The following is a 19557-nucleotide window of genomic DNA, read 5'->3' as shown; positions in this document are numbered from 1 at the left end:
GTTTGTGAGTTTAAGCCCTGCATCAGGCTCTGTGCTGACAGTTCGGAGCCCAGAGCCTGCTTCAGATTCTGTGTCTCTCTTTCTCTGCCCCTGCCCAGCTCACATGCTGTCTCTCTTTCTCTCAAAAATAAATAAAAATTTTAAAAATTAAAAAAATATTAAAAGCCCATTACATATTGTAAGGTTAAACTTTAAATTTAACTTACATACTTTATATCTCAAAAATGGTTTTAAATGTATTAATTTGTAAACATGGCTTTTTTCAGCTCTTATATTCTATGAAACCATTTTTTAAAACTTTCAGCATACATCCTTGACTCTAGTGTCTTTCTCACATAACTATTTTTGAGTCACAGGTTTTCCAGAAAATCCTGACTTCAGTTCCATCTGAATAGTTCGGGATATACTACTCTATAGATCCAAATTTTATTCCAACTCACAAATACCCACTTCTATACATTTAGGGTAGTTTCCTCATTTGTCGTGTAGTTATGTTTGTGATTGTCCAAGGGTTAGCCTCTGACTGTATCGTTTGCTGTAAGAGATCTTTAAAAGGCTTTTACGCCAACATTGGGTACCTATGAAGTCCTATCTGAGAATAATGATTAAATCTTCATTAAATTACTTTTTTTAAAGTGTATTTATTTTTGAGAGAGAGAGAGAGCATGAGCGAGCGTGTGGGGGAGGGGCAGAGAGAGAGAGGGAGACACAGAATCTGAAGCAGGCTCCAGGCTCTGAGCTGTCAGCACAGAGCCCGAAATGGGGCTCAATCTCACAAACTGTGAGATCATGACCTCAGCCAAAGTCGGACATTTAACCGACTGAGCCACCCAGGAACCCCTGCATGAAATTACTTTTTGATCTCACTTTTTTTCTTGAAGTATAATTGACATATAATCTGTCTCCCTCCGTCTCTCTCTCATATGATTCTGTCAGGTGACTTATATAAGCATCTAACACTGACATTGATAGAAGTCATTTCAGGCTAATGCATTACCCAAATAGTGCTTCCTGTTTTCAAATAAACATTCTAAGTTTTCAAATATAAGACAAATCCCTCTTCTTTGAGGGAAATGGGAGGTGGGAATGACAATCTTTGTTCTTCCGTTACTTAAGATTTGGACTTTTGGAAATGCCACTTGTAAGTCATTTATAATTTCTTTCTTTAAAAATGTTTTTTTTTAAGTTTATTTATTTTTGAGAGAGAGAGAGAGGGAGAGGGAGTGCCTGAGTGGGGGAGGGGCCAGAAAAAGGGAGACAGAAGATCCAAAGTAGGCTCCACGCAGGGAGCACAGAGCCCAACGCCAGGCTTGAACTCACAAACCATGAGATCATGACCTGAGATCATGACAAGTTGGCCGCTTAACTGACTGAGCCACCCAGGCTCCCTATAATTTCTAATGAGTTTAATGTTTTTATCAGCACTAAGTTCCAAGAATTGAAGCATGTTTTCAGAATCAGAGTATGCCTTGGGAAATGGAGTTAACTCTAGTGTAGAAGTTGGTTCTTTCCTTACGGGCTCTTTGGGCTTGAGAGCCATGCCTGTGAACCAGAAGGCGCTGTGCAGGCAGAAGGCGGGGAGGTGGGGGGACACCAGTAGGTCCTTGTCTCGAGCCAGACCCCAGACAGCCCTCCCTGTCTGTTGACCGGCACTGGTGAGTGCATCAGGCCTGTCGTGTCGTCACCGCAACTCCTCCTTACAGCAGCCCTTTTGGGCAATTCTTACTATTTTCCCCATTTCTCAGCTTGTCTGATGATGTGGGGAAGCCAACTTCGGTGTGTGTGAAACCTCAGGAGTGAGGACGCAGAAGGTAATGTGACAGAGACCAGTGCTTTTAGCTGGAATTCACGGTTAGCCAAAAGCATGTTCCCTGTAGCTGGACGTATTCTTTTGGAAGCATAGTCTTCCGGGGAATGAAAACCAGGAGACCTTTGAAGTGTCACGCTCAGAATCAGCTCCTGTCTTTGCAAAGGTACGAGCGACTGGAAGACCAGCTGCACGACCTGACGGATCTGCATCAGCACGAGACAGCCAACCTGAAGCAGGAGCTGGCCAGCATCGAGGAGAAGGTGGCCTACCAGGCCTATGAGCGCTCACGGGACATCCAGGTACCGTTCCCTTCGCCGTCAGGCACTCAACGCGGGCTCTTCCCAGCCTTTAAGTCGTTCAGCGAACTCTAAATGCATTATCCCACAAACCCGACAGGATTCCTGGCACGTGCAGCAAAATGTTTTCTCTGCACAAACATTCTCTACCTTATTAACCCCATTAGCTCGTGTTCTAGGTGTCACTGAGTAAAGAGGCTAGTCTCTGTGTAGTTATTTTGATTAACAAATATTTATTATCTACCCAAGCCCATCGCCTATAACCTCTCCTCCCTCCCCGCCCCCTCCACCACCCCTACCAAAATTGCAAAGCTTTTTAAATATGAGGCAAACCTTGCCTTCAAGAAGCTTACTGACTAGATGGGGAGTCAGGATTGGGTAACCTGCCAAACGGCTCAAGCAAACGTGAACAGGGGCCAAATTATGTGATCCAGACAGTAAAAGCCACAGGATTCAGACACACAGTGCCCAACAAGCTATGAACTGGTGGGACGGTTGGTCATTTTGCGGTCAGATACTAGATTTTAGTCCCAGGTCAGCCATTTACCAGTTATGTGACCCTGAGCAAGTCTTGGATATGTTTGCTCATCTGTAGACTAAGAATAGCTTGGATATTTGTAAGAATTTCAAGGACTTGAGTGCATACCATATACCATACATTAGCAGAGCACTTGCCATGTCTCCCTTCTCTCTCCAGCTCCTCCTTACAATAACCCTTTCGGGCAGTTCTTACTATTTTCCCCATTTCTCAGCTGTGGAGACTAAGGCAGAGAGTTTAAGTGACTTGGATGAGGTTTTGTGGACAGTCCTTGAATAATGAACGTGAACGAATGTCCAGAAAGGGTGGGACTTGGCAGGGATCGATCGGTAGGATCTGGATGGATGGATGGATGGATGGATGGATGGATGGATGGAAGGAAGGAAGGGGTTGCTGAGTCAGTGTAAACAAAAGCACGTCTCAGGATTAATGTGATGGCAGCACTGTAGTGAAACAGCCCTAGTCTTCCTGAGTGCTTTTTTTTTTCCTGCTACTAGAGGGTCTCTTTCTTTTCTTCTACTTTCACTAAGATAATTGACATACAACTTTGCATTAAAGTGTACAACATAATGATTTATATTTAGAGAGAGCGCGAGCGAGCGTGCGCAAAATGATCGCCTAAGTGAGTTAACATCCATCACCTCACATAATTAACACATTGTTTTCTTGCGATGAGAATTTTTAAGACCTACTCTCTTAACAGCTTTCGAATATGTAATACAGTACTGTTAACTGTAGTCATCTGCGTTACACATTACATTCTCATCTTACAAATAGAAGTTTGGACCTTTTGACCACTTTCACCCATTTCCCCTACCCTCCACCCCTGCCTCTAGGAACCACCAATCTGTTATTTGTTTCTATGAGTGTTTGTTTTTTCAATTCCACATATAAGTGAGATCATACAGCTTGTTTGTCTTCCTCCGTCTGACTCCTCACTTAGCATCATGCCGTCAGAGTCCATCCACGTGTCACAAGTGACACATGGCCGCATAATATTCCATTTGTATATGTGTACCACATTTCCTTATTCATCTGTTAATGGACTCAGGTTATTCTGTGGCTTGGCTGTTATAAATAATGCTGCTGTGAATATGGGGGTTCTCTTCTAGAAACTGGTTTCATTTCTTTCGGGTATATACTCAAAAGTGGAATTGCTGGATCATAGGGAGTTCTAGGTTTCATTTTTTAAGGAATTTCTATATTGTTTTCCATAGTGGCTGCAGCAATTTACATTCCTATTGATCTTCTTTTTTTCTTTTTAAAGTTTATTTATTTTTGAAAGAGAAAGGGAGAGAGGGACAGAGAGAGAGGGAGACAGAGAATCTCAAGCAGGCTCTTTCCTGTCAGCCCAGAGCCTGACGCGGGGCTCGAACTCACAAACCGTGAGATCGTGACCTGAGCTGAAATGAAGAGTCAGACGCTTAACTGACTGAGGCACCCAGGGACCGTCATAATCTTTTTTAAAAAAGCAAAAAGGTAGGGGCACCTGGGTGCCTCAGTCAGTTAAGCGTCTGACTCTTCATTTCAGCTCAGGTCACGATCTCACGGTTTGTGAGTTCGAGCCCCGCGTCGGGCTCTGGGCTGACAGGAAAGAGCCTGCTTGAGATTCTGTGTCTCCCTCTCTCTCTGCCCCTCCCCCACTCATGCTTACTTGTTTTCTCTCTCTCTCTCTCAAAATAAATAAACTTTACAAAAAAAAAATAATTAAAAAGCAAGAAAGCACACTCCAAGTAGTGCTCAGCTCCATTTTTACGACTTGTCTTTGTAGGCAGTGGTGATTTTCTGCAGCCATACTTTATGAGGGAGAAAACTGAAACATATAAAGGGAGATTTTTTTTTTCCCCCACAGTGTGTGAGCTGGAGTTTCAGCTGCCCACGTTTTGTTCTTCTCTGTGTCGCAGGCTGTGAGTCTATGCCAATCCCAGGCATCTACTTGGATGTTTCTGGGATCCAGAGCATCAGGCGGGGCTGGTGGGAAACCTTCTACCTCTGAGGACCGAGGTGTGGGAGACACTAGGGAGGTTTTGGGTTTTGCCCTTGCTCTGGGTTAGGAGACTTAGCATCACCATTGACTGGTTTAAAGAATGTGAGCCATTTAAACGTTAAGTGTTGCAGGGCGAACAGTGCAGTCAGTTTTATTAAAACATTCTGTTTTTAGAACGTGTCTGGGATGCCACTGGATTATGTCTAAATATGTGGTTTTCTTATTTAGGGGATAGTTTGGGTTAGTGTTCTTTTTTCCTTTTCTTTTTTTAAAAAAAACATACTTTAAAGATGAACGAGTAAGTAAAGTGAGGGACTTCAGAAAGCGAGCTTCACTATACAGAGTAGTTCATTTGAACATTTTTCTGATCTCGTCTCCAGCTCACAAAAGCAAAGAGGACATCTGTGTGTGTGACTATGGAGTCTTCTTTGTTCAGACAGTGAGCGTCCTGGCTCTACCGCTTACCGTGTGACTCTGGATAAGTTAGCTCCCTGGGCCTCAGTTTCCTCATCTGTAAAATGGAAATCTCATCAGTGAGCTTCACCTCAAAAGGCTGTCGGGAGGATTAAATGGATAATATATATAAAGTGCTTAAATCTTCCTGACGCATAGCAGGCAGTCAAAAAATAAATGCCGGCCGTGTTTTCTGTTCTATTGGTGAGGAGCCCTGTTCCTCGGGGCTTTTCACAATCGGGCCCGCTCAAGTTCGTCTTCAGTTCGCGTTTGTTTGTTCGTACAGGCAGGGTTCTACAGTGGGAAGAGCTGCTACAGGTGAGGGTGGCTGTTGTCCACAGGGAGGCAAGGGTTTTACTGTTTTAAGAAATTGAGTTTTGTTTTATTAGAATTCCCAATTAAAATAGGCTTAAGGATAATTCAGTTCTCTGTCCTTGTCCCCAGTTAAGTTAAACACTGGATCCAAAGAAGCGCTAAGAATCATGGGGCCATCACTTAGTGGGTGCTGTAACTAAAATTCCTTGCAACTCACTACTTAATTTTCTTGGATCTTTCTTCTGGTAAAAAATTTGATAGCAGTTCCAAGGAATTCAGTTCTGGGATTAGTCTGTTTATATATGTAACGTGTGTACCCAATTAAAGATGAATGAATTTGCCAAAAATGTTGGTCTTTTGTCTTGTTCTGTCCGCTTTTCCCTGCCGCGTCTAAAAAAGAGGAGACCGTGAGCTCAAATAGTTGAAAAGAATTCGTGATCTCTGGGGCACGTGCCTGCTCTTTTAGGAAGCCAGCGCTTTTTTAGAATGTGAAAATCTGAAGGAGTTTTACCTTCTCTGTTGGTAACCCATGTCATGAAAGTTACTATAGTAACAGAGAACTCTGTTCTTTGGCCCATAGAGTATATTCAGCGGAAGAAAAGCGAATCGGTGTTACAGCTGTTATGGTTGTTTAAAACCTGACAAGATGGCTGTGTTGTAACCAAGCAAGCACATGTTGGTAAACGAGTTAGACAGTAGGCTGGTGAACTGAAAAGGGGCTCGTTGTACCACCTCTAGTCAGGTCCTGTTCTCCCAAGAGGCACAGAGTTTCCTCTCATGAGCCTCATGCCTCCTTCCTGGTGCCCGTCTGCTCCCCGCAGCATGGCCGGCCCTTTGCTGGGGTAACAGCGGGTGGCCTAGTCCCCATCCTTGTGCAGCTGTGGTCTTCTGGTTGGGGGAGAGGGCTGGGGGAAACTTCACATCGTCCGATGGGGCTGGGACGGCTTCCCAGGTGGGACCTGAGAGGGGAGGGAGATCCACCGGTGAGGAGGGGAGGGAGTGGGGAACCAAACGTTTCAGGCACAGTATATGCATGTACAAAGGCCCCGAACATGCTCCTTTTCCAAACTTTAAAAAGCCAGCATGGCCAGAGCATGGTGAGCGGGGCAGGCGGGGGTGGAGACTGGGAGGGGAGAGAAATGGGCCCCTAAAGATAGATGCTGTAGGTCGCATCGACAGGGCGGGGGACGGATTAGCGGAAATGAGTGTCTGGTGGGAGGAACCGGCCGAGCCAGGTGCTGTTTTCTGAGGAAAGGAGCACCAGAAGGGAAGCAGGACCGACGGCAGGTGCAGGAGAGGGTGCGGTATGTGAATCCGCACTTGGACATGTTGCATTCCAGGTGCTGCTGAGAAGCTCAGAGGGGGATGTCAAGGAGCCATGTAGATACATGAGTCAAACTCAGAGGAGGTGACTTGGCCAGAGAGACACTTGGGGTCCTCTGTGTCTTAGCGATTGAAGCCTTAGAAAGAACGAGCTCTGGGAAGGATGTGCAGCAGCGGATAGTGTCCTGAGTAACAGCATTCAGAGAGCAAGTGACAGCCGAGTCGCCCGTGGTCAGTCCTGTCCCCATCCTTCTCCCTTCATCCTCCACAGTCTATAGAAGTGGATGCATACATCCACTGAGCAGTGGAAATAGGTACCACCTACTCCATGGCGGGGGGTAGTCGCCTGTCCCACAGTGGCCTACCCCTCCTCTGGTTTGGTCCTGATGATACCAACGGATGCCAGTAGTTTATGTGCTTTATTTCAAAATACTTAACCGTAAGTCCCCGTTTATGGTATTTTATGGTTGTTCGTTCTGTCCGTGAATAACAGAATAAATGAGCCTTGGGATTCTCGTTTCCCTTCTTTGTCATCATCATCGCCGTCAGCTTGGCTGTTGGAAGCTGCCTCAGCATCGAGTGTCCTGAGCCAGGGAGCTTCCGCGCACGTCCAAGCATGTGCTCACGTGTTGCCCATGGTCCCGACAGCGTGTGACCCTTGCTCTCCCTCTTGCCCACAGGAAGCCTTGGAATCCTGCCAGACTCGCATTTCTAAGCTGGAGCTCCACCAGCAAGAGCAGCAAGTCCTGCAGACAGACACCGTGAATGCCAAAGTGCTCCTGGGGAGGTGCATAAACGTGATCCTGGCCTTCATGACTGTCATCCTAGTGTGTGTGTCTACCATTGCCAAGTTTGTCTCGCCCATGATGAAGAGCCGCTTCCACATTCTCGGCACTTTCTTCGCCGTGACTCTTCTTGCGATATTTTGTAAAAACTGGGACCATATTCTGTGTGCCATAGAAAGGATCATAATACCCAGATGAAGCCGCGGGTTCCTGTCTTCAGGTTCTTTCAGATTTATGTTTTAAAGAAAACTGTGCATCCTACCAAATTTTCAAATGAACGGGGTTGTGCTGACTAGAGGTGACCAGGCCTGGGCTGTGCATTGTAAATAACTACAGTTCCCTCCACACGGTAGTACTTGCCGGCTCAGTCCCCATCCTTAGCGAATATGAATCTGTTTCAGAGCTCTCCCCACGTCGCTCACTGCCTTAATCACACCAGATCTTCTGCCCACCTGACTAGCCCAGCATGGCCAGCCTCTGGTTATTGAGCATTTGACATAATTAATGATCCAGAAGAAAAGGGATTTTAAGTCTCTGTCTCTCTCTTAAGTCTCTCTCACAGTCGAGCTTCACTGTTGCTTGTGGTTGCATTTTTTCCCTGAGTCCTGTTAGCAGCAAGGATGTAGCAGCACTTGGGGAGGGGAAGTACGCGCATTGGCCACGGTGAACCCTCGTGGCCTTTGAAAGTACAGAAAATCCTGTGTCATCCAGTCCACTTGTCCAGAGGACCCTAGGCCCCACCTGTTCCCAGTGTCTATAGCGGTCAGTCGTGCGTGACTCACAAGTAACACGGAAATCTTACGACACGCCTGTTGATCCATCAGACGTCTAACTTAGATGTTTTGTCTTGCACTTTAAATGGTAAGATGCGAAGATTTATGAGTGGGGCTTTCACCTTCTAACATCCAGGGAGCCACACGTTGATTTTATCTGAAGTGGCCGTTGAATGCCTTGCCTTCAAGCATGTAGAAATTCTTCCAAATCCCACATCAAGCCATGGCTTGAACATCAGGGTCCAGTAAGCACTACTCTGGAGGTTTGTATTTCAGCACATCTTAATTGTGATAGACCCCCTGTGAGGATGTGATTCACTCTATTCCCTGGCTTGCGAGGGATCGCAAATCTCACTCCACAAATGAAAACAAATGATGCTCGTGTCGTGGGGTTTTTGTTTTTCTTTACGACAACAGAATTGTACTTTTATAAAGCGAAAGTGCACTGAGGTAGGCGCTCTGGAAGCAGGAGGGAAATAGGATGTGTGGTCTAATGGGGTGGCAGTCGGATCAGGGGGAGCAGTCGACCTGGATGGAGACTGAGAAGGTCCTCTTATGACCCTGTGAGACCAGCCGGAATCACATAGATTGATCCAGTGTCCACGCGAAGGCTGTCTGTCATCTCTCGGGATCTTCCTGAGATCCCAGGTAATAGAGGGGCCAGGTAATAGAGGGGCCGCACTTCTTCCCCTGAGGTGAAAGCATTCAGAAGTTAACATCCTCAACCTGTTTGAGGGATTCTACTCACTACTTTCAGCCCAGATGATACTCCCCTTTAAGTCTCTTTCTCTCTGTACCTACTGAAAATGAAGTTAGAAGATTTTTTTTTTTTTTCAACGTGTATTTATTTTGGGGACAGAGAGAGACAGAGCATGAACGGGGGAGGGGCAGAGAGAGAGGGAGACACAGAATCGGAAACAGGCTCCAGGCTCTGAGCCATCATCAGCCCAGAGCCCAACGCGGGGCTCGAACTCCCAGACCGCGAGATCGTGACCTGGCTGAAGTCGGACACTTAACCGACTGCGCCACCCAGGTGCCCCGAAGTTAGAAGATTTTAATGGAAACGGCTGTTCAGTCCTGCCTCCTGCCATCCGCTCTGTTCTCTGAAGGCGTAAAGATGTATGTTAGTGTACATTTTCTTCCAGAAAACATCAAATCGCCTGGATTTAAATTAAGTGCAATATTTTGCGAACAGCTGCTCTTGGGGAAATCTCCTGAAAAAAAAAAAATGTGACAGTGCGCCATGGTTTGAGAGAGTGGAACAGTCGAGCATTTGGTACAAGTCCAGCGTGTGTGAGACTTAGACAACTCAAGCTTTCTTCTTTTAACTTGACAGTTCAGTGGTTTTAGTAAATTCACAAACTTCTTCAACTGTCCCCACTATCTAATTCTGGACTCAAGCTTCTTAGAAACAGTAACGATCATTTCATGAAATCTTTGGCTGTTAAGCATCTTGGATTCAGGGAGGACAGAGTCAGCAGCCCTACCCCCATCTCATGGCCGTGTCCCCTTCCACCATCAGACTCGCCCTTGTTCTGCCAAGTTGGCTGTAAATACACTGTGATCCGTCAAACCCAGGGGACAGAAAAGAGTTCCAGATCCAGGGATGGGAGGGAGAAAGAACGGTGTGCTTTCTTTCGCTTCTGTATTTTAATGGCCAGCATTCTCCTTCCCCTGTGGGCGTCAGTCTCCATTCGGCTGAGGGCTGGATGCAGCTTCCACCCCTGGGTCCTGGTGGGCGCCTCTCAATTTCTGCGCATCTTTCTGAGGCACTTTGCAAATGCCAGAGGTTGCGGCGGATGTAGATACTGCTGTTACTTTTTAGAGAGAGGGAGAGAGATTTCTAGCCCTTTGAGGTTAAGGGTTGCAGGGGAGGACCCAGGACGTGGGCCAGCTTCACTGGCCACCACGCTCCACTCGACATTCGCTTTGGCGCTTCCCAGACCTGCATCCGTGTGTCTCCTCTCCGCTGCAGAAGTAGGGGAGGAAGTGGAAAGCCACACACTCTGCCCCCTCCAGTCTGGAGCTGTTAACAGAAGCGGCTAGAAACTGGCTCTGCTCTGAAATCTAGGGTCTAAATCGTCCCATTTGATCATGCCTTCTTTTGCACAGAATCTGTACGTCCACCAGTTCTCACTAGACGTCAGATAACTTTGTTTTCACTTGGGTATGCTCAACCTACATGGCATGCTTATTTTAGAGTCTTGTTGAAAGTTCATGAAGCTTTTTAATAAGTTGATACACTCCAAGGAGACCTTTACCCTCTGTGGTTTACTGCTCTCTTAAGGAATAAACCCTCCCATTGTCTTTCCTTTCCCGCACAAGGGTAAGATTAAGTAAAATTTTATACATTATTCAATTAAAAATAGTGATCCAACTGGGATATATCATGGAATTGGTTATTTAATTTACATTTAAGTCCGCTAATCCCTTTCCCCACCTTTCATTCGTAGTAAAGATGAAGCCCGTCATGGGATGGTCAGGCACCTGCTCTCTCAGCACACTGAGTGCTTTAAGATACAGGGGCATCTGGGTGGCTCAGTCGGTTAAGTGCCGACTTCAGTTCAGGTCATGATCTTGCAGTTCATGAGTTCAAGCCCTGCATTGGGCTCTGTGCTGACGTCTCTGCTTAGGAATCCGTGTCTCCCTCTCTCTCTCTGCCCCTCCCCTAGTCGTGCTTGTTTTTCTTCTCTCTCTCTCAATAATAAACATGAAAATTAAAAAAAGATACTGGATATTGCATTCTAGCACAGGATTTTTTTGTGACATACTATTTTCATGATCACCAAGATAATGATAGTTCGCTAAGGGCAAAACAAAAATCTAAAAATCCTCTTATGTGGGTATTGGAATCAGTTATCCCAGTTTACATTTTGAGTATGATCAAGCCAGAACAAAACATTGAACTCCACCCCCCCCCCCAATTCAAACCACAGCGAAGCAGTAAATAAAAGTACTCCACTGCTGATTTTGTACAGAGAGTAGGATCAGCCCCCGGTTTCTAGCATGTGGTTTTGCTTACGTGATGAGTATGAACTGTTGACAGACTGAGATCTCCGCTTCCATTACGGCCCAAACGCAGTTATCCCTCTCCATCAATTAGCATCCGTGGGAATTAGCCCTTCTACTTTGTCACTCTTGTTTTTATTGGAATATTGCCCTGCTAGGTATGTTTACTGCCCTGCCTTTTCTCCAGCATATCAGGTTTAATTATGGGATCAATAACTGTGATGGGAATTGGAGTCCCTCAAGCAACTAATTATTATTGTCCTTTTGGATTGAAGTTGAAATACCAAATTGTTTTGCATCAAATAGGAACATCTTTTTATGGAATCTAAGTATGATTGTATTGGTTTGGAAAAGCATTTCGGTATGCTTATTAAAATGAGCATGTGTGATTAAACAACCTCTACTGCATATTTCTATAATTTTGAGGAGTGAGCCAGGAGTAGGGTGAAATGGCATTTAAGATTCAGGGCTTTAGCTGGAGAGAAATGTTTCAAGAAGTTTAACACACGTGCTAAGGAAGGAGTTGGTCTAAAAGGATAAATCACTGAAAAGAATAATATTGGCCATTTACATCAAAAATGGTTAGGAAGCTAAAAGAAGGTACAGTGAACAAGAGTTTGGTCACCCAGAAGATAAAAAGCAGAACTAACCTATAATTTTCTAAAGTCAGTACAATTCTCTGTTTATAAGAAGCTGGAAAGTAATGTACCTTGATTGTTTTAGGAGTAATTGATGTGTTGCAATTTTAATTTATTTAAAACATGTCTCCTGTGTTTGTCCTAAGAGAAATGTTTCAACAAAACGTGCTCTGTGTTTATGTTTAGGCCGTAGTTAGCAGTTCTGAAAATGGAAACTAGAATGTTTATTGTGAGGTCTTTTCTAGAATTTCCATTTGGTGAGATACCATATAGTTTCATGTCAGCCTAAAATTGTAAATTCTGCGTAGACTGTCAACCCTATTCAAAGCAGGTGCCATTATTTTTTTAAATAAACACTTGATGTTAGCTTTGATGTTAAATAAAGAGTTAGATTTCTTACATTTTCTTATTTGTCAGAGCCCATCTCAGTAGTAGGGGTGTGTGTGTGTGTGTGTGTGTGTGTGTGTGTGTGTGTGTAATCAATTTTTTAGTGGATTTTACTTTTTAGAGCAGTTTTAGGTTCATGGCAAACCTGGTCAGAAGGTACAGAAATTTCCTGTATACTGCCCCCTGCCAAGCCCCACACATGCATAGCCTCCCTCCTATCACCCCCCACCCACCCAGAGGGTACATTTGTTAAAATGACGGCCTACAACCTACATTGACACATCATTATCACTCATGACTTTATAGTTACACAAGGGTTCACTCTTTGACGTCCCATGGGAATAGACAAATATATATATATATATATATATATATATATATATATATATATATATATATATATATATATATATAACGGGGTGTGTCGACCATACTACTAAGTAACACACAGAATAGCTTCACTGCCCTAAAATTCCTCTGTGTTTCACCTATTCGTCCCTCCCCCCGGCCCCACCACCTGTAATAAATTTTTAAACTAACTGACGTCTCTTCCATAGAAAGTTGCTGGTGTGTGATGTGTGGGAGAGAGAAGGATTGTTTCTTCACAGTGCTTGGAATGCTAGGAAAGGTGTCCCGGTGCTATGGAAAGGGGGGATGTGGGAGGATGCTGAGGACATGATGAGCTGGAGTGAGAGGCCTTGCGGACGCTGCTCGGGTGTGCACACGACCAGAGCACGGTGAGCAGAGTCCTCTGGCTGAAGCAGTCTGGTTGGTGGGGTTTCTCGTTTGGTGCTCTGGTGTTTACAAAGCACCTTCCTTTTATAGTGCAGTAACTCACCTGAACCAGTCCTGTGATGTGGGCACACCGTCATCCCCATTATATAGACGGAATTGAAGGTCAGACACACGTGCTTTTCCCAAGGTCATCGCTGGTGAAGGAGGGAGTCGGGATTCTCGTTGCTTTTGCTTCTGATCCTGCCTGGTTAGCCCTCTGCTTCCAGTCAACTGCAGGCCGTGAGCAATTTCCCGGTCATGCAGTAACCGCCTTGTACGGACAAAAGAACTAGAGCTCTTAGATGATGGGAGAGCCCGTAATAGATCAGCCCATTCCCTGCCCTAGAAAACAGTGCATGGGACTCTGGAAATCTTACAGGGTCCACTGTTGTTTTCACACCCGTTGTTATCTGATATCTGAAGAGGTAAAGACAACACGGAAGTGATTACAGTACATGTGTGTCCAGCCCAGCATAGTCCCAAATGTCGCTTTACTAAGTCTGTATTTCCTTAAAAAAGAGATGGAGATGGAAGAAAAGTTTAGTGGGTTCTAGCTAATACTGAACAATACTAATGCTGTGGGATAAAGCAGTGCTCTCTGATTTTGAGTAACGTATGGACTCCTAACAGAAAAAATGTGTTCATCCTCAAATGCCTGAGGATGTTCATAGCCACAACTTGACAAAGTTACAGCCTAACAACGTTACATAATAGCTTTTCTTATCTGCAAATTCTCCTTACAAAGTTACTTTCTAGTAGGTATGACCGTGAGATGTAGAAATTTATAGGACCCACATGGCGATACCCAACAGCACCTTTCTGGGCCTTCATAGACGTGGGAGAACAGCTCCCATTCTCTGAGCATTTGCTGGGTACGATACTGTGTGCCAAAGGCTTTGCCTGTTAGATCACATGTAATTTTTCCATCACCCGTTAAGTGAGGGACTATTATCCCTGCTTCACAGATGGGGAAACAGGCTCAGAGTGGCTACATGACTAGCAGCATCACGCCACGAGCAATGGCAGGACTGTCTATTCAGCCCCACACTCGCGTCACTCTGGAGCCTATCCTGGTCGCCATGACCCTGCGCCGTAATAAAAGGGGTTGAACGACTGGCTCTCTAGCTCACTAGCTCCCGGCTCCTGTGAACCCTAGGAGCCACTTGTAACCCTAAGACTGCAACAGTGCTATAGTTGCAAATCGTACATTTACATGTTTGCATGATTGGCTCCCTGTGGTGAGGGCAGTTACCTGAAGCAACATCCTAGATCTTTGAAGAGACGTGGGCTGACGGATCTGTGGATGAAGAGAATGGTGAACTATTAATTAAAGAAGCTTCTAGGGGCGCCTGGGTGGCTCAGTCGGTTAACCATCCAACTTCAGCTCAGGTCACGATCTCACGGTTCGTGAGTTCGAGCCCCACATCGGACTCTAGCTCAGAGCCTGAAGCCTGCTTCGGATTCTGTGTCTCCCTCTCCCTCTCTGCCCACCCCCCTCCCCCCGCCACTCATGCTCTGTCTCTGTCTGTCTCCCTCTCAAAAACAAACATTAAAAAAAATTTTTTTAGTAAAAAAAATAATAAAATAAACTCACACCCTCTCTGGCTTCTGAGGTTCTTGTATAATTGGCAGTTGGCTTGGCTGAGTATTTATCAGCTGTTTTGCTTTGCTTTGAGACGGTCAAGTCCCTGGTAGCTTCTGCTCTGTGCTCCATGACATCTGCTACTGTCTTTGGTGACTTACCTCTGAAATGTTTTTCCTTGCTCAGCCAGCCAGAATTTCTCTCCTGCCAGTCCTTTAACTTAACTAAAGCAGTTAATAGGACTGAGCGTCAGCCATGTTAACAGCTGTTTTGCTGGTGATTACTCTGCTCTGGCCCAGGCGTTGGAGATTGGATTTTTTTTCCCCCTGTTCTGCTTGAAAATAAGCTACTAAGTAGTAGAGGGAAAAAAAAAAAAGAAGAAGGAACAAAGCCTGTACTAACAGTTAAGGGACTCCATTTACCGAAGAAACTCTCAGGGGCCTGGATTCTTCTCTGATTCTTGGACTGTCCCCTTACAAGCAGTGATGCTGACCGAACCTTCCATTGGCTGTTTCCGCCCCAAAATGGTTTTGACAGCTATTTGCTCATCATGCTCCCCCTGTGGTTTGAAATCAAAGCCCTCTAGCTGTAGGGAACAGAAATACAAGATAGACACCCAAAATTTAGGTCAGAGCCAGGACACATACACCGCCCTGCGTAGTGGCTCAAGCCAGCAGGGACCCAAACACAGGCCCGGATTCACAGAGAGGTGCCTTTCCCCAGACACTACGGTCAGAATTGTTGCGAGGTGACTTCCTGCAATGTGTAGGGTTTCCCCTCGTCAACAATATGTAATTATCTGAGAGCATCGACGAAAACCGGTATGGAGCTGGAATGAGTCAGTCGCTTGAGTATTTTCAGTATTTTCGCCTAAGTATCGTTCGGTCGCTCAAGTATTTTCCCTGAAAGGAAGAGCTGGAAGGACACAAGGGGGCTGAAGGCTGGTGGCTGGCTCTCCCATTAGGTGGCCAGTGGCCAGCAGTGTGCCGTTGGCCCTGGTGGAGGCAGGCACCCCGACTGGCCAATGGCCACGGGCCTTCTGTGTGTCCAGTTCATGGGGCTGGTTCACGGTCTCCCCGAGAGTACTTAACTCCGCTTGGGCTCCTAGCCACTGGGGGGATGGGGGGGGTCTGGCTTCCTTAGTAGGCCTGACCTACTGGGACAGACTGAGCTAGTCAGCTGGCCAGAGCATTTCAGCCCCTTGGAAGCTATTTATATTTGAGTGGAAATCAGTCCATTTGCTTGTTCTTGTCGGGGATGTTCTTGTCAGAGTTGGGTTAGCATGAAGAGGTTTCACAGGAGTAGTCACCTAATAAACTCATAAGTAGTTTTTGAACTATTGCTGCACATGCGGGAAGTCCTGCTTGAAATGGTAGGGACTTGCCCCTTCCCTGCAGTCTGATTGACCTAGGGAAATGGCTTTTTTTTTTTTAAGTTTATTTATTTTGAAGGAGAGAGAGAGAGAGAGTGGGAGGGAGGGGCAGAGAGCGAAGAAGAGAGAGAATCCCAAGCAGGCTCCATGCTGTCAGCACAGAGCCCAACACGGGGCTCGAACTCATGAACCATGAGATCATGACCTGAGCCGAAACCAAGAGTCAGACGCTTAACTGACTGAGCCACCCAGGTGCCCTGACCTAGGGAAATGCTTAACCTCTCAGAGTCAGTCTTTCCTAAACTGTGAGGTGCCTAAGGGCTGCAAGGTTTAGAGAAAGTGCTTGGAACGAGACGTTCAGTCACGTCCTGTGTTTGTCAAGCACCTACCGTGTGTCGGGCACCGTTCTAGGCACAGGCATACAAAACAGTGTTCCCGTCCTGGTTACATTCTGGGGGAGGAGGTAGATGATAAGGGAAAATATTTGGCAGCGGGAAGGGCCGTGCTCGGAGCATTCAACCTAAAATTAAATTTTACCTCCATGTTCTTAAGGAGGAAATGAACTTCCTGAGTGGTTTTTTTTCCCCCTCCGCTCCATTTCGCAGACAGCCACGTGGGCAGGACTGAACAGAGCCCTTTACAAAGGAAATATGTCTAAGTCACAGAGACTCAGCACCGCAGCAGGAGCGCTTCGAAGATCTGGGGCGGTTCTGTTCAGAAAGGGGATGCGATGCCCCCCTGGTATCCCTGCTCATTTTGGCTTGACATGAACAACATGCAAATGAGCACCTGGGTCTGAGTCAGCAGTGAGTAACCCCTCGGCAGGATGCTGAGCCCTGAGCGCACACGCGGCCTCCCCTGCGGGCTCCTCACTCTGCACCCCCCACCCGTGGCCCCTGCCCAGGCACGCCCCTGCCCCCCTTTCAGGCCGGCTGCTCCCCGCACCTGAGCCCAGGCCCGTGGGTCCCACTGGGGCCTGGGGCCTTCCCCCACAGCAAGTGCCAAGGACAACACTCCCTTCTGGAGCCCCCTTCCCCTACTAGCTCTCCCTCACGGAGGCCCACTCCTCCTGCCTAACTTCCCTCCGCAGCTCCCCGCCGCTCCCCTTCATCACTGTCATTGCAGGCCCCCTGCCTGCCTGCTCCTGTGTCACCAGGTCCCGTGTGACCTGAATCCTGCCTTTCCTCATCTCTCTTCTCCTTCACCACCGCGTCTTTTAAAGACATAGTCTCCGGCCGCCTGGGTGGCTCAGGTCATGATCTCACAGTTCATTGGGTTCGAGCCCCACAGCGGGCTCTGCGCTATCGGGCCCGGAACCCGCTTCGGATCCTCTGTCGCCCTCCCCCACCCCCCCCCGCCCCTCCCTTGCGCACGCGCTCTCAAAAATAAACAAAAAGAAAAACAAACGAGAAAGAAATAGTCTCCACTCCTCTCTCCCAAGACGTCTTCATCTACTAAAACCTCATCCAGCCCCCAGAACTGACCCGACACCTGTCTGCCCCTCTGGCACCCACATCACAGCCTGGAGCGTTGTGCTCCCGTTGAGTCTTTCCCTGCCACCCCTCTTCTCGGTCTCCTGCTACCCCTTGACCACTGTCTGGTTTTCCTCGGCTGCTCTGTGTCCCTTCACCTCTGTACGGACCCCCACGATTCGGCTGCCATCCCCTTGACTAATAACCGCCACCTCGTGCAGTGAGTAGCTGCCTCTGTTTTCAGCCACAGACCCATATTTCCAATTACTTACCTGTCCTTTGTTTCTACATGGGTCTCTGCAGGGCACCTCAGAGTATACAGCCAAGCTCATTCTTTTGCCCTTGCATCAAATCCACTCTTTCTAGGGCACCTGGGGGGCTCAGTCACTTAAGTGTCCAACTTCGGCTCGGGTCACGAACTCACAGCGTGTGAGTTTGAGCCCCGCCTAGGGAATCTGTGCTGTCAGTGCAGAGCCCACGTCCGATCCTCTGTCCCCATTTCTCTCCCTCTGCCCCTCCCCCGCTAGTGCGTGTGTTCACATGGCTCGCTCTCTCAAAAATAAATAGGCATTAAAATTTTTTTTTTAATCTGCTCTTTCTGTTCTGCCATTAAAGGCACCACCGCCACCCCCTCCCCTACCCCAACTAGAAACTTCAGAGCTGCCCATCCTCCTCACCAGCATCACCAAGTGGTGTCAGTTCTCCCTTATATATTTTTTAAGTTTACTTACTTGTTTTGAGAGAGAGAGAGAAAGCAGGGGAAGGGCAGAGAGAGAGAGAGAGAGAGAGAGAGAGAGAGAGAGAGAGAGAATCCCAAGAAGGCTCCACATGGTCAGCATGAAGCCCAAAGTGGGTCTCGAACCCACGAACAGCGAGATCATGACCTGAGCTGAAACCCAGAGTTGGACACTTAACCGGCTGAGCCACCCAGGCAACCCCAGTTCTCCCTTCTAAGTAACCCCCCAAACTGCCCACTTCAGTCTACCCTACCTGCCACCGCCATGGTTCCGGCCGCCATTATTTCTCCCCGGGACAGTTGTAACGGCCTCCAAAATGGTACGCCCGGTGTCCGGCTTTGCCCGCCCCCGCCCCCTCCACGCCATCTCCCATGCGCCTGCCAGTGTGATCTTTCTAAAATGCAAATCGGACCACGTTGTCCCTCTGCTTAAACCCCTCAGTGGTTCCCCACTGCCCACAGGGTCGAGTCTGAGTTTCTGAGTGGGGCCCGGGAAGGTCCTCAGGGTACCAGAGCCAACCGCGCTCCGTGGCCTCGTCCTATCCTCCCACCTCCCACTCCCCACAGGCCCCATGAACCCAGCTGGCAGTGCCACTCCCCCGGGCAGTGCGCGAGCGCCCCCTTCTGCCTGTGATCTTCCAGACCCCCTCAGGGTTCCCCCCCCTCACCATTCTCTGCAAGGGAATGCTTTGTGAGAACACCTTTATCCTAATGCTGGGAGATGTTTGGGTCGGTCTCTCTCCTGTAATAAACGGTGAGCTCCTCATGGCTGAGCCATATCCTACCCACCTGGCTCTCCGCCCTGGGACCTCACCGAGGGCCAAGCACGTGGGTGGTGTTCAACAGAGGCGTTGAGCTCAAAAGCCTCAATTGTAAAAATGGAAGCTCTTAGTGGGGCTACTTTCCTTCCTCACCATTCTGGGTTTTTTTTTTTAATGTTTATTTATTTATTTTTGAGAGTGGGGGGGGGGGGGCGGGCAGAGAGAGAGGGAGAGAGAAAATCCCAAGCAGACTCTGTGCTGTTAGTGCGGAGCCTGATGCAGAGCTTGAACTCATGAACCGTGAGATCATGACCAGAGCTGAAATCAGTCGGACGCTCAACTGGCTGAGTCACCCAGGTGCCCCTTCCTCCCCACTCTTGTGAGCATTTGGGCTGCGACTGCGTCTGTTTCTCTATCTGCCTTCGCTAGACACTTAGTGTTCAATAAATATTATTGAATGTGGGCTGGGTTTACTCAGACTTTCCACCAGAAACTCTTCCCAGTGCAAAGGGCTGAGGATATCAAGCTAGAACAGTGGCACTTCTA

The 19557-nt window shown here is 47.3% G+C and overlaps 2 protein-coding genes across 18 annotated transcripts in view; one reads left to right on the top strand and one right to left on the bottom strand.

The window, feature by feature from the left end:
- TMCC3 (transmembrane and coiled-coil domain family 3) overlaps positions 1–19557 on the top strand; it is a 329016-nt gene that overhangs the window by 280053 nt on the left and 29406 nt on the right. For 14 of the 16 annotated variants that reach the window (XM_023257311.2, XM_045062164.1, XM_019835348.3 and 11 more), the window contains 2 exons: positions 1974–2109; positions 7403–12328. In XM_023257311.2, coding sequence (XP_023113079.1) covers positions 1974–2109; positions 7403–7705 — 439 coding nt within the window. In that variant the 3' untranslated portion in view covers positions 7706–12328. Of the gene's footprint in view, positions 1–1973; positions 2110–7402; positions 12329–16647; positions 17345–19557 lie in introns of those variants that run through there. The other 2 variants (XM_023257314.2, XM_023257310.2) reach the window with 2 other exon arrangements.
- Positions 8105–18865, bottom strand: LOC109501727. 2 transcript variants are annotated; one of them, XR_006600975.1, is made up of 5 exons: positions 18505–18865; positions 14341–14385; positions 13466–13505; positions 13153–13359; positions 8668–8970 (listed from the first exon to the last, which is right to left on the bottom strand). XR_006600975.1 is itself a non-coding variant. In XM_045062171.1 (4 exons), exons 1-4 carry the CDS (start codon positions 18822–18824, stop codon positions 8601–8603), a joined length of 942 nt encoding a protein of 313 aa, XP_044918106.1. In that variant the 5' UTR covers positions 18825–18853; the 3' UTR covers positions 8105–8600. The 2 variants fall into 2 exon arrangements, 1 of the variants encoding a protein (XP_044918106.1); XM_045062171.1 differs by lacking the exon at positions 13466–13505 and having other exon boundaries at positions 8105–8970; positions 18505–18853.

Source organism: Felis catus, chromosome B4 (genome assembly GCF_018350175.1).
Source record: "Felis catus isolate Fca126 chromosome B4, F.catus_Fca126_mat1.0, whole genome shotgun sequence".
Lineage (NCBI taxonomy): Eukaryota > Metazoa > Chordata > Mammalia > Carnivora > Felidae > Felis > Felis catus.
This window is presented reverse-complemented; position numbering and strand designations above follow the sequence as displayed.

Excerpts from the sequence above, each read along its gene's own strand:
- LOC109501727 (XM_045062171.1), bottom strand. The coding sequence starts at position 18,824 with ATGGGGCCTGTGGGGAGTGGGAGGTGGGAGGATAGGACGAGGCCACGG. Across the intron at positions 13,360-14,340 it reads GATCTAGGATGTTGCTTCAG|GCGGTTACTGCATGACCGGG; the intron begins GTAACTGCCCTC and ends TGTCCGTACAAG. Across the intron at positions 8,971-13,152 it reads ACATCACAGGACTGGTTCAG|GGGAAGAAGTGCGGCCCCTC; the intron begins GTGAGTTACTGC and ends CTTTCACCTCAG.